The 15,935-nt window shown below is 34.0% G+C and overlaps 1 protein-coding gene across 1 annotated transcript; it reads right to left on the reverse strand.

The window, feature by feature from the left end:
• Positions 3,615-5,372, reverse strand: LOC104710645 (UPF0496 protein At3g28270-like). The gene is made up of 2 exons (XM_010427275.1): positions 5,314-5,372; positions 3,615-4,680 (listed from the first exon to the last, which is right to left on the reverse strand). The coding sequence occupies exon 2, from the start codon at positions 4,667-4,669 to the stop codon at positions 3,830-3,832; it is 840 nt and encodes a 279-aa protein (XP_010425577.1). The 5' UTR covers positions 4,670-4,680; positions 5,314-5,372; the 3' UTR covers positions 3,615-3,829.

Here is a 15,935-nt window from a genome sequence, read left to right on the forward strand (position 1 = left end):
AGAAAGTTTCTATAAAGAGAATTTTTGTGGGAAGTGTTGAGGTAGATCTAGCCGGGAGATACTCGATGGCATCAGATTTGTTTTTGCTCAAGGCCGTGTGGGCCGAACTCATGTGATACCGATAGCTCGATGGAATTTGTGGCCAGAGAGTGGGAGTGGTATGAGGCTTCGGATGACGACCCAAGAGCGGGATATTTGAGACTCCCTGGATACCGTAGCTGTGAGCCACGGCTCGGCAGTGAGCCGGTATGTCTCGAGGGTTGCAACCCAAGAGCGGGGGGAGTGTGTGTGAGTGACTTCCTAGATGCCATAGCTTAAGGCGGTTGGCCTGATAGTGAGCCGGCATGATTTGTTGGTTGCAACCACGGACGGGGGAAGCACTGAGTTGTGAGCAAATAGTGTTTATGATGCGAGTATATTGGCTAGAGGGAGACCTCATGGTTCAGTCGGAGGCGTGCGGGCTGTTGCGACAGTTGCACGGGAAACCTTGGCTGACGGTGTTTAGTCCGGTCGGAGGACGTGCGGGCCGTGTTGACGGTGGCATGGAGTTCCTTGACGGATGGACGGTGTTGCGGGATTCGAGGACGAATCCTTATTGGTGGGGGAGAATTGTAACATCCGCGAACCAAATATTGTAGTTTTGGTGTGGGTGTCGATCGACACCCTTGGTGTATCGATCGACACCATGAATTTCGGTTTGGTCGGGTTTGTTTTAATTGCTTTTTGGTTTGGTTTGGTTCAATTAGAATCCCTAAATCGCATTTATAAGTGTTAAGCGGCGAATTAAGGGTTGAGAGTGTTTTGTTTGTCGCCATTATGTGAGAAAAGAGAGAAAAAGGAGAGAAAGATTTGGAGAGTGGTTCTGTGAGTTTCTGGGTCTGTTCTTGGCGTTTTTGGAGCATCGGTCGACACTATTTCGTGAGGCATCGGTCGACACCATGAAGCATCGATCGACACCATGAAGCATCGGTCGACACCATTTTGTGAGGCATCGGTCGACACTATATAGCATGACACCAGTTTTTCTAGCATCGATCGACACCGATGAGGCATCAGTCGACACTAGTCTCATCCGAGACTGATTTTTCCTGGTTTGATGTATTGTTGTGTGTTGTTTGTTTGTTTTGCTTAAACATGAGAGTCTCAAATGCTTGTGTGTATAACCTAGTAGATGAGAGGACGGCCTCACTAAGTATTTATGATAATACTTACGCATCTCAATTGTTGTTTGTGGTGTGCAGATAAAGGCAAAGTGTGATCGTGGAATCAAAGGCGATGAGGAGGAGGATGTACTAGAGGCTTGATTGATTGTGGTCTAGCTATTGTTAGGTTGCTATTATTGAGTTGATAGAACATTGTAGGATGTTGGAACTTTATTATTTCATTGTTGGTTTTGGATTATTGCATTATTTGTTATTGGATTATTATTGTTGGAATTTTCATTGGATTAATGGAATTGTTTTCTTTGGTTATCCGCTGATGTTGATTGTTGCTAGGTTGATAGGGGGTATGAGACAACTAGTGAATTAATATTAAAAAAAAAAATGGGAAGGGTTGTTTCACTTTATAAAGTTTTACAGCCTGATTTTGAGAAATAAAGAAGGAAAAAATTAAAGTGACTGTAAAAATTTTAAAAAATTAAAAGACTAATACCAATCGGGCCTTAGTATTTCAGCAGATTATTGTTGGTTGTTGTTAGGTTGCTAGTGGATATGAGACAAACAGATATATTATCTCTTGTATCCTCTATATATTAATAGAGAAGCACACTATTGAAAATGATGATGTGTCGCCGCCAGGGAGTTTTATGCACCTTTTAGCAAAGTAACCTTAAATTTTCTACTTAATTACATTAACATACTATTATATTTTCAAATAAAACAATTAATTGAATAATAATTAGATGTGTCATCATTTTTTACACAAATTTAAATATCACATATTAAAACAAATTAAATAATTATATACTATTTTATCGCAAAATTTCACTAAAATATACTTACAAATATACAAGTCAAAGTTATACTTATTTCTTGAAATCAATATAAAAATTGATTTCTTAAAATCAATATAAGTAAAATATTTTAAAAGGCTATAAAAATATATCAATTAATATAAAGTTAATAAAAATATAGAACATATAACTATTAACAAAATCATATAAAATGAAATGTTCTTTTTATGTTAGTATTATTACCATAATAATTTAAATAATAAGCTTTCAATAGTTATTATAATTGATTATCCCTGAATTTTCTACTCATTAAAAGAAACTTAATTCCCAATAAATGTAATTATATATATTCATAAATAAATATAAGAATGACTACAAATTAGGGGATATTGTGATGTGTGATTATTTATATATATCTAAGTATGTAAACTAATTAATCTCAACATTTAGTGTGATTATTGACTAAAAATGGAAATATTGATAACCGAATAGGAATATGCGTGAGATTATCTTCAGAAAATTTAGTTTAGAATCCGATTGTTATTAACATATAATTAAATTAAATAATTAAATTACCGAATAATTTAATATGTGTTGTTATGGTTACATAAGAAACATGCAAGATTGGTATGATTACTCGATAAAACATAAGAAGATATGAATTTGATTTTTATACCAGACAAAAGACATGTTGCAATAAATAATAACATTTGATCAATACTTTCTCTACCATAAAAATTCTTACACATTTAAAGATTTTACCGGTGAAACCTATGTTTTACACGAAAGAAACGCAGCTAAAAAAACTTTAGTTACATAATAATATTATTTGACACAAAAAAATACTATTAGTTTTAGGATAATAATTTTGCTTATAATAATTTTCTCTAAATCGATTTATCCCGCACATAGTGCGGGTTGTTACCTAGTTATTATCTTAAAAAAAAATGGATCGGCTTGTTCTAAGAGCAAGCTGATCAAAAACAAGTAGTTAAACCGTATATATGTATACTCTTCAATATAATGGTTATCACCTTCAGAATATTGTTTCAGTGGGAATTAATTGAAATTGGAGTTGTTGAATGTGACCCTGCTTGGCTTGGCGTAAGTTGCAGCGATATCTTTCCGCATCTTGGCCACGTTATTTTTTGTTGGATACAAGAGACCATTGTATATATATGAGCTTGTCTTGTGGGCGCTTTTTGGTGTAGGCCGGATTCATTGTTGTTTGTTTTGTGGTCTGGACTGGCATAGTCGAAGTTTCATGGAGGTGGTGGCCAACAAAGATCATGTCAAGCAGAGCATGGACTTGAAGAATCAATGTGATGTAGTAGGGGAAGTTGAGTTTACTGACACTGATTATGTTAGCATCGAGAAGTGTTTGACTTGTGTCAATAGGTTGAAAGAAGAGAAATATGAGAAGATTGCAGCCAAAAAAAAAAAGAACATGTTTTTCCATTTATGACAAAGTATTTGTACAGCCATATAATATATACAAGAGAGGTGAAGGAGACTCTAGGTTAATGTAATTATAGAGAAAGTATATATCTTAATCTACGCAATCAAACAACGAGAAGAAAATGAGGATGGAGTCTGCAATTAAAACTTGGTTTATATGGAAAGTAAAGTGATTTGATCGTTTAATTTGTGAAGATGAAGGTAAAAACAAAACAACAAACTTTTATTTCAAAGGATTAATTATAAAATACATAGGGGATAGAGGTACATATTAACCAATCCTCTCGGATGGTCAACGTTACAAAGTAAAGTAAAAAGGTACGATGGGCTGTAAACCCCTCATACTAATTATTAAAACATAGAAAATATGGAAGTTGACTCTTGAATAACAAACATTCATAACGTTTGACCGCGATGCTATTTTCCAGAACCGTTGATCTTTGCCTTCAACCTTGCGTTGAACAAATCGTCGATCTGTTTGAGAAAGTTAAATCTCGCCTCAAGGATCAGTTTGCTACGATCAGCCACAGTATCACCAACCTCCTTGATTGTCTCTGTTAATGTAGTTACTTTCTCCCTGATTGAGTTGAGGGCAGTTTTCATGTCCTCCTCATCCTTAATAGCTTCATTCACGTTTTGCATAAGAGACAAGATCCTTTTTTGTAGCTGGTGGACTAAATCAGATACGATGGGGAGCGAGTCTTGCAAAAGGAGCAGCTGAACATCCTGGACCCGGTGGAACTCGTAGTGAGGCGTGAGCACTAGGCCATCAAAAGGATCTCCCATGGCTTTAAAGTACTTCAGCTCCTTCAAGGTGTTTAAATACCTCTTCCTTTTTCCACCAAAATCGTTTTCTCCCGACTCTTTGTCAAACTGAGCCACGGCCTCTAGGAGGAAAAGTTGGCCCATTTCTGCTTTCTCCACGCGATCCATTACATTATCGAAAAACTCAAAAATGGTCAGGATATTTTTAAAATAGGCTCTTCCCATACTTTTTAGAGCTAAGTTGTCGCTTTGATAAGTAAAATTTTTCAAATCTTGCGTAACTTCAAATAGGTTCTTGGAGACCTCCATGCGTACTGCGTGTTGGGAAAAAAATCCAGTTTCGGCTCCAGCAGTAAGGGAGTTTATCACTGTGATGGTTGGCTGCTCAAGCGAATAATATAAGGATTTGAGCTCTGGGTGGTCTTCCCAAGCGGATTCGTAAGCACTCAGGTCTTCTGAGCATTTCGGCATCGTTTCTTCGGATAATGCCATGGATGATATTACTGAAAGGAAAAAATAATATCAAGAAAAGGTAGAGCACAGATTTTGCATACACCGAGCTTCCAAAATCAGAGACGTTAACAACCATTCTCCGTTTACCAAAAATTTAAACTTTTTTGTTTTAATGCATTATAATTAATCAACCTACGTAAGTCATGCATTACAATAAGAACGGATTTTGTAGATATAATATAATGTTTTCAAAATATAATTTCCTTGATTAGATGAAAAATAAATTTGTAAAACTACTTATATATTTAATTTAATATTCATATGTACATCATTCTCGATTAAAATACTAATTTTGATTTCTTAATTTCAATAAAAAATCATTTTATGAGTCACATATAAAATATTCAGTACAGAGAAAAAATACAGTTACCTGTAAAAATTCATGAAGAAAAATAAAATTTTGATAATAATTAGAAAAACCGAACAGCAAAAAAATTAAAATTAGTAATAAAAAATAATTTACTTCTATATATAGTTGTAGGTGTAAAAAAACTTCAAAATTTGATTTCATCATAAATGAATAAATATATATATATATATATATATATATATATATATGCAATATTTAAAAGCAAGGATGTGCCGAACATATCAAATCGAGCTAGAGAGAGAGAGAGAATTACCAGAAATTGGATCAGAATAGAGGAGAATAACCTTAACCTTCTTTGACGAATATATTACAGGTTTGTAGTTTGAATGATTTATTAGGTTAGTGATCTACAAGTATTTATAGGAGAGAAAGGAGAAGCCTGTGTTGGCTAATTACAACTATAACCTCAATAGATGTAAAGCAACATTGATAAGTTTACAAATATACTCCCTCCATTTCAAAATATAGGATGTTTTAACTAAAGCACGCAAATTAAAAAGTATTTACTTTTAACAAGTTCAACCAATCAGAAACAATACTGCATAATATAAAATACTAAAGTAATCTTAAAGTTGCATAGAAACTTGAAAACATCCTATATTATGAAACAAAAATCTTTTCTAAAACATCTTATATTTTGAAACGGAGGGAATATAATTCATGCTAAGACAAATGGAAAACACTGAACGCAACAAAACGAGGGTTTTAACTCAAGTCGGTCCATCTGGGAACTATTGGTGTTGACCGAGACCATCTTGGTATCGTTTGATACCCACCCTAAAACATATTTTTTGGTTCGTGTGTATTATAACCAACATTTTTTGATGTCGATCGACACTCACTCGAACCATTTTTTTGGTTCGCAGGTGTTACCACAAGACCTTTCTAGTGAGAGTACTATTTGTAGACATTTGGTTGATGCGATGTTTTCTTTCCATTTTCCTTTATTTTACAGCCGTTTTGTTGATGCAACAATGACGTAAAAAAATCGGTCTTGTTTTTTGTCTTTCGGTTTCTCCCCTCAGACGTCATTGCTTCAAGTGAGCTTCTAAATTGAAATTCCTAATTCGATATTTGTGCTTGTGCTTGCCAGTGGGATGCTTTTTGTGTTTGTGATTTTGATCTTGCGGTTGTGTTTGTGGTCGATGGTCATTAAAATAAAAAGAGGGTAAAAATGAAAAAAAAATATTTTTGAATAGAGATATTTATAAAAAGACGTTACTAACAAATTCTCATGTATTATTATCAAAAGGTTATCAATAAGGAATATTTACATGTTATTGTTTTTTAAAGAACTATATTGTACATTATTTTAAAAATACTGACCTGTTATTTATAATCAAAATATATATTAAAGTATCATGTATTATTAAAAAGGTTATCTACTAAGAATACTGACATGTTTTTTAATTAGTCAAAAATTATATGAACGTATCATGTATTATTTGAAAAGGTTATCTACGAAGATTTAATTACATGTCATTTTATTTAAGAGCTATACGTACTCCCTCTATTCCTTATTAATCTAATTTTTAGGATTTCTAACCTTGTTTTTATTGAATGTTATATGCCTGATTAGCTAACTCCAATTAGTATGAAAAATATTAGCTAGCAATTAACAAAATATACATATACACGGAGTTCTCGAGAGCAAATGGTACCATACTATCCACCAACTAGATTATTGAAATTCCTTTTATTTATATTATAATTTTTAAATAAAATATAATTTGTATGATTGTTTTTTTAAAAAAATTTGGATAAAAAATTATGCAATAAAATCATATGCTAAATATGATGACTTGAAATAAACATCTATTTTGTAAGTTTTAAATTGTTGATTTTGTAATTTTACGTATTAGTCGGAAATCACGATTAAGTGTGATAAATTGCTAAGATTTTATTTTGTAACAATATATGGAATACTAAAAATTTTATTTTAGAAATTGTATAATCATTGGAATATTCTCTTTAAGAGGATTTTTTGGGATATTTTTAAGTGTATTCATAAAATCAACGGATTGACCAATTATTCTATAATCTTTTTTGTAGCCAACCTATATTTAAGGAATAACCTATTTTGTAATCAACATATAAAAATTATATAGTCTACAGAAGAAGGTTGTGTACTTCCGTTTTATTAGATAGGGAATATAGTTTGCATGGGTTTTTGCTTGCAAACCCTTTAATTAAGAATTACTATAAACTATTAAATTAATATATATCTCTATGGTCTGAGTTGGCTAGTGTAATATTTAATAAAATCTGATAAGATAATGAAATAATATTTGTTTTAAGAAAACTATACTACACTAGCCAACTCAGACCATATAATCAGACTTATATTTTATATATATCAGTATATTTAATAAAAATATTTATTCAGTTATTCTTAAGAAAATATACATACTTATTTTTTTTTTAAATTCAACACCTATTTATTTAATAACTGATATTTTAATTGTTTGCAAATAGAATAAAATATATATAAAACTTTAATAGTAAAAACAACAAATTTTACTATTATAAAAATAAACAAAATATTATTTTGTGGTGTACCATGGGAACCATCCTAGTTATTAATTATAATGCTTGGCATGTCGTATTAATTTTATAATTTAATAATTTGATTATTCTGATTTTAGCATGTCGGTACTAATGTAGGGGTGGGCATTTCGGTTAAACTTCAGATTTGGTTTAAGTTAGGTTTGGTTCGGTTTATTCGGTTTTTATAAAACTCTAACCAAACTCAACCAAACTTTGTTTAGTTTGGTTTATGTTTGGGTCAATTTATGTTTGGTTTGGTTTGGTTCGGTTCGGTTTAAAAAAAATCTAACAAACAAATTCATTGTCCTTTGATATCCTAAAATAATCAACAAGTTATATAAGTTGAATAATTCAAATAAACCATGAAAAACGAAAACCTAAAAAAACCAACCATACTAAAATCAAATGCCTAATAACTAGAAGTTTAGTAGAAAAGAAAATTGAAAAAAACCAGCAACAACAATGTAAGATAACAATTTTCCATGAAAGCAGAGAAGAGAGATAGTGAGAAGCTAGATATAAATTTGCTTTGACATCTGTAGAGTTTTACACTTTAGAACATAGGGTTAGAAACAATTAAACCCAATTCTACATAATTAATTTATTAAATTTAAAAAAAAAAAAAATCAAACGTGTGAGAGAGAGAGTAAATGCAATCATGGGTATTACTCGTGAGATTACATATTTATAGATCTAATAATATTAATTAACATAAACACACTGGATTATCGGTTTGGTTCAGTTTTAGGTTGAGAAAAATATAACCAAATGGTTTGAGGGTATATTTGGGTTTGGTTTGGGTCGATTTGAATTCGGTTAGTTCAGTTTGGTTTTGGTTCGGTTCCGTTAAAATGCCCACCCTAGTAATGCAGTAATGCTTAGCATGTTGGCATTAATGCTTAGCATGTCAGTATTAATTTTCTACAATTATTCAGTCACTGATAGTGTAAATCGTAGACTTTTTAATTATAGAATTATTAATTTACACTATTTCTATGGTGTGAGTTGGTCTGAGTTGGCTACTGTAAATTGTTTTAAAAGGAAGAAATTAGTAAATAAATCTGTTATAAATAGTTCATGCTAAGAAAATGGGCAAAAAACTTTTATAAATTAACTAATATATAAGAACACATTAGTTATTACATGTTGTTCGTTGTAAAAGAAAACAACTAAGATCGGCAAATCAGAGATCGCATGTGATTAGGAAGAAGACGACTTCGATAGTGTTTTCAAAACACGGGAACCAGAATTCAAAGATAATTCAGATGCGATATTAGTTATTGGATTAATGCTTAGCATGTCGTACACCAAATATGTTCTAACTTTAGTATTTACTGTATTTAATTGTCTATGTTTATAACATATATGTTTAGTTCTAAGAATAGGCTTCTGTAATCATCAACTCAGTTAAATTTGGGTTAAGCTGACTTATTTCATGAGCTAACATCTCGTTTTGATACGCACCCTACAACAATTTAGAATATTCCAATGAACACATGGTTCCATGTCTTATTTATTTCGATATCTATTGAAACGTTGCTACTTGATTTGATATCTATATAAACGTGGAATGCTCACATGGTAGTATTTACCATTGTAGGAAAGTTTCCCGCGCAGTTGAAAAAAAAAACCCATTTAAATATTCTTATAATATAAATATTGACATAGAAAATCTAAATTAATTAAATCCGAATATACTAACAATAGTTGGTTTAGACCTAGATAATAGCTATTAAAATTTATATAACATGTTGGTGAACAAAAAAAAAAATTATATAACATGCAATCAAGTTTAGGATTTTGGCCGTTAAAAATCATAAAATCATCAAAATCATGTTAAACACTATTTAATAATTAAAAACGGTTATTGTTAGAAAAGCTTTTTCGTAAACTAAAATCCAAATTAGAGAGAAAGCATAGTAAGGTAGTTCTAGTTCGCATTATTCAAATTAGATAGATATGACTAGGTAAGAACTTATTTCTAGGTCTGGAATTGGATTTGCAAAGAAAAGAAAGAAAAGAAAAAAAGTTAAGTTCGTTAGGAGATGAATGTGTTTCAAAGAAGTATAAGTTCTAGCAAAGGATTTGGGGAATTAAAAAAATGTATATATATATATAGTTTTGGGCAAAGAAAGAAGTTAGAAAAGAATTGCATAGCAATAAGCTTTTGATGTCTTTATGTGTATTAGTTTAGACTTTAGATAGTGTTTATCTATAAATTTGTACTAATCTTTTATAGCTTTTGTAATCTCCAAGTATCTTTGAATTGCGATAATAATTATCAGTTATCAACTCTCTACATGGTATCAGAGCACTAATCCAAACTTACATTTTTCTTTCTCTCTACGCCTTTCTTCTTCTTCCTCCTTGTCTAAATTTTATTTGCTTCTTCTCCAATTTCCTTTTTTCTTACCATGGCATCTGAAGCCTCTCCTACCTCCTCTGAATCGGCTCCTATATTCAATGTCAATGAACCCCACAAAACAATGACCTACATCAATATGAGAAAAACTCACACCTAACAACTTTATCACCGGGCATCTTCAGATTCGTTCTCTCCTCGAAGCACATAAGCGTTACTGCTTTATTGCCGATGAAGACACCACACCACAAGAAACAATTACCACTGCCACTCATGCAAATCAAGCTAATCCTAACTTTGCCGCTTGGAAACGACAAGACAAGCTTCTCTTCAGCGCTATGTTTGGATCTTTTTCTCAGCCTGCCCAATCATTGTTGCTCGCGCCACCACCACTCGCAACATTTGGGAGATCCTCTCCAACACCTACAGGAAATCATCATGTGGCCGCATTCGTCAGATCAAAGATCAAATCAAGGAGAGTAACAAAGGAACCAAGTCCATGAATGAATACCTGCGTGGTATCATCGACAAGGCAGATGAAATAGCATTACTTGATGCTCCTTTACCACATGAAGATCTTCTAGAATACATCACCAGCTGCCTCAACAAAGACTACAGAGCTATCGTAGAGATGGTTTAAGGACGTGACACACCAATCTCCATTGATGAGTTCCAAGAGAAACTTATCAATAGAGAAAATGCTTCGAAGGCTGCAGGTGAAAACAACACCTCTGTTCCTGCAACTGCCAATGTGACACACCTTTCACGACAAACATATCGTGGTGGTTCCAACTCGTCTCGTGGTGGCTTTCGTCCGTCTCACCCGTATCTCAGCAAGTGGCAGATCTGTGGTATTCAGGGACATGGCGTTGAATGTTGTCCGCTATATCAACAACCGTCACCACAGTTCTCATACACTACTCAACAATTCACTTTGTTTCACGGGTTTGCTCCTTCCCAGGATCTACATCTGCCTCTTCATGCCTCACAATGGCGACCTCAAGCTCATCACAGCACCAGTGGTTCCCAGCCTGACTTGACTCATTGGCTTCTTGATAGTGCTTCCTCACATCACATCGCAAGTGACCTCAACAATCTCTCTCTGCAGACATCTTACATTGGCAAAGACAATGTAATTATTGGTAATGGTAACGGACTACCCATTGCCCACACCGTTTTAGTTACTTTTCCTTCTCATTTCAAACCTCTACAAATTCAGCATGTTTTATGTGTACCTGAAATGCGGAGAAACCTCATTTCGGTTAACAAGTTAAGAAAAAAAACCTCAAATTTGTCCGTATGATTTTCAGGTGAAGAACCTTCACACGGGGACTACACTACTCAAAGTTGAGGCCAATGAGGGGGATGTATGAGTGGCCGCTTTCTTCCTCCAAACCTTTTGCTTCAGCTTTTTTCTACAATAAAGTCATCTCCTACATATTGACATTCTCGTTTAGAACATCCAAAGACTCAAAAAAATTGTACTATGTTAGCTAAAATTTCTTTACTAAGTTCTTCCTCTGTATCCTCTTCTTTGTTTTGCAATTCATGTGCCATCAATAAAAGTCATAAGCTTCCCTTCTCAACTTCTACTCTCTCTTCTACTCGTCCCATAGAAATTATTTTCTCTAACGTATGGACGTCTCCTGTTATTTTGATAGATGGTTACAAGTATTATGTGATTTTTGTTAATCACTATACTCGTTATACATGGCTTTATCCTCTTAAAAAAATCTCAAGTCGCTCATATTTTTCTTATCTTCAAATCTCTCGTTCAAAACGGATTCAACAGCAAGATAATCACATTGTTCTACGACAATTGTGGAGAGTATCTTGCATTGCAAAAAATTCTTCCTAGTCACGCGATCTCCCATCTCACCAGTCCGTCACACACTCCTAAACACAACGGCATGGAAATACATAAACAGCGTCATATCATGGAGACAAGACTATCTCTCCTCACACACGTTCAGATTTTGCATTTCCATTGGAACTACTCCTTTGCGGCAGCGGTCTACTTGATTAATCGTCTCACCACTCCAAATCTAGAGGATCACACTCCTTATCAACTGATGTTTCACAACACCAAACTATTTAAAGCTGCGCACCTTCGGCTTTCTCTGCTATCCATGGATCAAACCATATGGTCAACACAAGTTCACTTCAAAATCAAAACTGTGTGTCTTCATGGGGTATTGTAACACCCATGTTCCATTTTTAGGATTTTGGAGTGGGTGTCGATTGACAGCAAGCTGGAGTCGATCGACACAACATTTCCCAAAGTGGACCGACTTAAGCTGAACGCACGTTTTGTTGCATTTTTGGGTTTAGAAACCCTAGGGCTCGGGTATTTAATTGGAAAACACGATGGCCTAGCTTCGGTTAGCCATTTTTACCTTGTGCAAAAGAGAGAAAGCTTCTAGATAGTTTCATGTGAGTTCCTGAGCCTGTTCCATGGAGATTGTTCATGTGGTTGGAGATCTGAGGCCGTGAACGTGTTAGGAGCGTGTTGTGGTGCTGTCTCTAGTCGTGTATGGTATATTTCTCTCTGTTTTGCAAAGGTGAGTGCATGACCATGGTTTATGTAAGTTAAGATCTCTGTTTCTGTAGTTATGTTGGTTAATTGATTGATTTCTCTGGGTGTTTGTATGCTTTTGGTGATCCTTGAGGCCTTTTTCACTCTTGGGGATGCCTTGGACGTGTGTCAGGTGTTTGGAGGCGGAAATCAGAGCTGAAGATCAAAGGAGAACGATGCTCGGTATCGGTGTCGGTCGACACCAAGGCGAGGACGGTGTGAGGGCTTTGGTAAGTGTCGGTCGACACCATTTGGAGATGTCGGTCGACACTGTTAGGGTTTTCGGAGATGTCGAGCAGGTGTCGGTCGACACCAGTTGGGTTTTGGTCGACACCAAGTGAATGGAAAGATGTTGTCTAGAAATGGTTGTTTAGGTTGGTGGTTCTATGACTTGGATTATGTTATTGTTATTGTTGGATGGTATTGGTTGTTCGTTTAATGATATTGGTTTCTGTTATTAAATGTTATCCACTGATTGTATTGTTTGGAGCAAGGTTGTTAGTGAGTATGAGATCACTAGATATTGTGGTATTAAAAAAAAAATGGGTCAGGTTGTTTCAGAGCCCTTAGTATTTAGGTATGGGTTTGCTAAGTGATTTGTGTGTCGATATTTAGATTGCATGCTTGGTTCATTATGTGAGTTAGTCAATTATGTGTGGCATGGGATCCTAGAACATCCTCTTCGAGCCTTCAATGTGATTCCACTGTAAGTTGTGTTTCCTTGTGTAGTCAAGATCGTTTTGTTTGCTTAGTCTTCTGTTCTTGGTGGTACAGATGGTTAGAGGTGCTGAAGTTGTTGGTCGTGGGCGTGGTCGTGGTTAGGGACAGATTCCCGAAGCCAATGTCATTGTAGCCCAGAGCATGGCAAGTGAGGAGCTGGCAAAGTCGCAGGCTCATCCGGGAGGGCTTGGGGCTTGGCTGATGGTTAGTCCTGGACGTTCGGTTATTCGGTTTGGTATTGGTTAGGTGCTTTCGGTTTTTGGATCATTCGGTTTTCGAGATTATTATCCATTCGGTGTTTTTTGAATTTCGGTTTGATCTTAATCGGTTTTGGTTCAATTTTGGGTAGCAAGGGAAAAATCGTAAAAAATCCAAACTCATTTCGGTTTGTAATTGGTTCGGTTAAATATTATCCGAAACATCCAAAAAATACCAAAATATCCAATATATCCTAACTTCCTACAAAAAAACCAAAATATAACATCCATTTGCAGAGCAAACTAGAAGTACTTAAATAACATAACAAGCATTCACATTCAAAACCAGAGGTCAGCTTGAAAATAGAAAACATGAGATGAATCTTCTTCCTTCTATAGCTTCTTCTATCTACATAAACATCAAAGGTCACAAAACATGAGATGAACTGATGAAGTATTCAAACAAGCTGTCTCAAGACCTCAAACCTGCAAGTAGAAGTGTATGACCAGAGCCTAAACGTTATTAGGTCTAGGCTCTGGTAATACACTTCTACTTGCAGGTTTGAGGTCTTTAACAGCTTGCTTCATTAAGCACAATCATAGAGAGAATAAGAAGTACCTTGAGAATGACTTTTATCACATGGTTTCGTCCAGCATTTCATTGTCTTCTTCTTGTATATCACACTTATTTGCAAACTCTACACATTGGGAAAAATAGAAATTAGTAGAGTTATTAAAGAAACAGAAACTGATGAATGCAAAGAATTGTAACTGAAAGTAATGCTTTTTTCAAGGCTATCTTGTTCTTCAATATCCAAAATCATTTGTGCAAAGTTTTTCACTCCCTTTTCACCTATATTATGGTTAGATTTTGAAACACATATATTTGTGGGATGGATGATATGGTATGAATGAATGATATATGATGATGAATGAATGGAGTGCAGGGTGTTTCAATTACCCTTATGCAGTTGTAGTATAAGAGGTGTCAATCCAATCTGAGAGTTTGCAAGCAATCAGGATGTGCATAAATGTCTAAGTCAAGAAGTATGAAGGATGTTTGTCACTAACAACCTATTGATGAAATGTAAAATGCAGAATGTAAAAGCTACTAAGATGGATGCTAAATGTAAAGAAAACAGACTAATCAAAGCTATGATGCAATAAGAACAGAAATAGAAACTATAGTAATGCAAGTATTGAACTAATGCAAGGCAAGTAATGAACAGGACACTAAGTGAATGCAACAGAAATGCAACTACAGTAGAACCTCCATAAATTAATACTCGGTAAATTAATAACCTCTATAAATTAATAAATTTCTTCGGTCCCAAGTCGGGACTAGTGTAATTTTGGACACAATTCGATAATATAATAAGATAATAATTTTTTTGAAAATCATTTGTAAATATATAGTCCCATCAATAATATAAATTAATAATTATAGAAAATTATATAAATATATGTATATATATATACACATTAAGTTTCATTAGAGTTTATTTTTAATATTTTTACTATATTAAAATCTTTGTGTGCTATCTTCAAATTATGATAATTGTTATTTTCCTTGTAACTGATTTTATAAAAATATTAGTTATAACAATTAAATCTTATTTTTAATTTATTTTACCAAATTAGGAAAGTCTCTCTATAAATTAATAATTATTAATTTATCGATAAATTAAAACCTCTATAAATTAATATGTTTTCATGGTCCCAACCTTATTAATTTATAGAGGTTTTACTGTAGAATGAAACAGGAAGTAAGACAGGACAACTACAAAGCATAAACAAGAATTCTGGGGATGACCTTGAGCAAGCACTTGATCGAGTGTAGATCGAGTATAGGGTCGAGCTGGACAAACGCGAGAAACAGAGCAAAGACAGTAAAACAGAGCAATACAAAAGCGAATCAAACAACGATCAAACAACATGATTTAAGCTAGGAAATCAATAAACAAGGAAGGTCTTAGGGATGGAATCATGGGTTGGACTTCATATTGTGGTTATCTAACTTGACCAACAAACCTCAATCAATATGAGCTAATCTCTAGACAATATCTCCAAGAACATGTTAATCCACTCTCATGGCAAAAACAATCAAGCTCATATATTTCTAGACTTGTTATCACAAAGTAAAGAACCTATACAAGCAAGCATTAAGCAATATGTCAAAAATCAAACAAGACTTCTAATCTCTTAGCATGCCTAATGATAGTCTCTAGATCTAGCCTTATCTATGCTCCTTAGACATTGGTGTGATGCTAAGAGGCTTGAGATCAAACCCTACCCTCTCGGTATCCACATGCATTCAAATCAACCATTTTCCTTAACATTCATTAATCAAGAACATGAATCAATTCTATTCAATGCTTAAACTCATTTGGCTTGGAGATAAAGGTTTTGAGACAATGNCATTTGTAAATATATAGTCCCATCAATAATATAAATTAATAATTATAGAAAATTAT

Source organism: Camelina sativa, chromosome 9 (assembly GCF_000633955.1).
Source record: "Camelina sativa cultivar DH55 chromosome 9, Cs, whole genome shotgun sequence".
Lineage (NCBI taxonomy): Eukaryota > Viridiplantae > Streptophyta > Magnoliopsida > Brassicales > Brassicaceae > Camelina > Camelina sativa.

Coding starts and splice junctions, on each gene's coding strand:
- LOC104710645 (XM_010427275.1), bottom strand. CDS start 4,669: ATGGCATTATCCGAAGAAACGATGCCGAAATGCTCAGAAGACCTGAGT.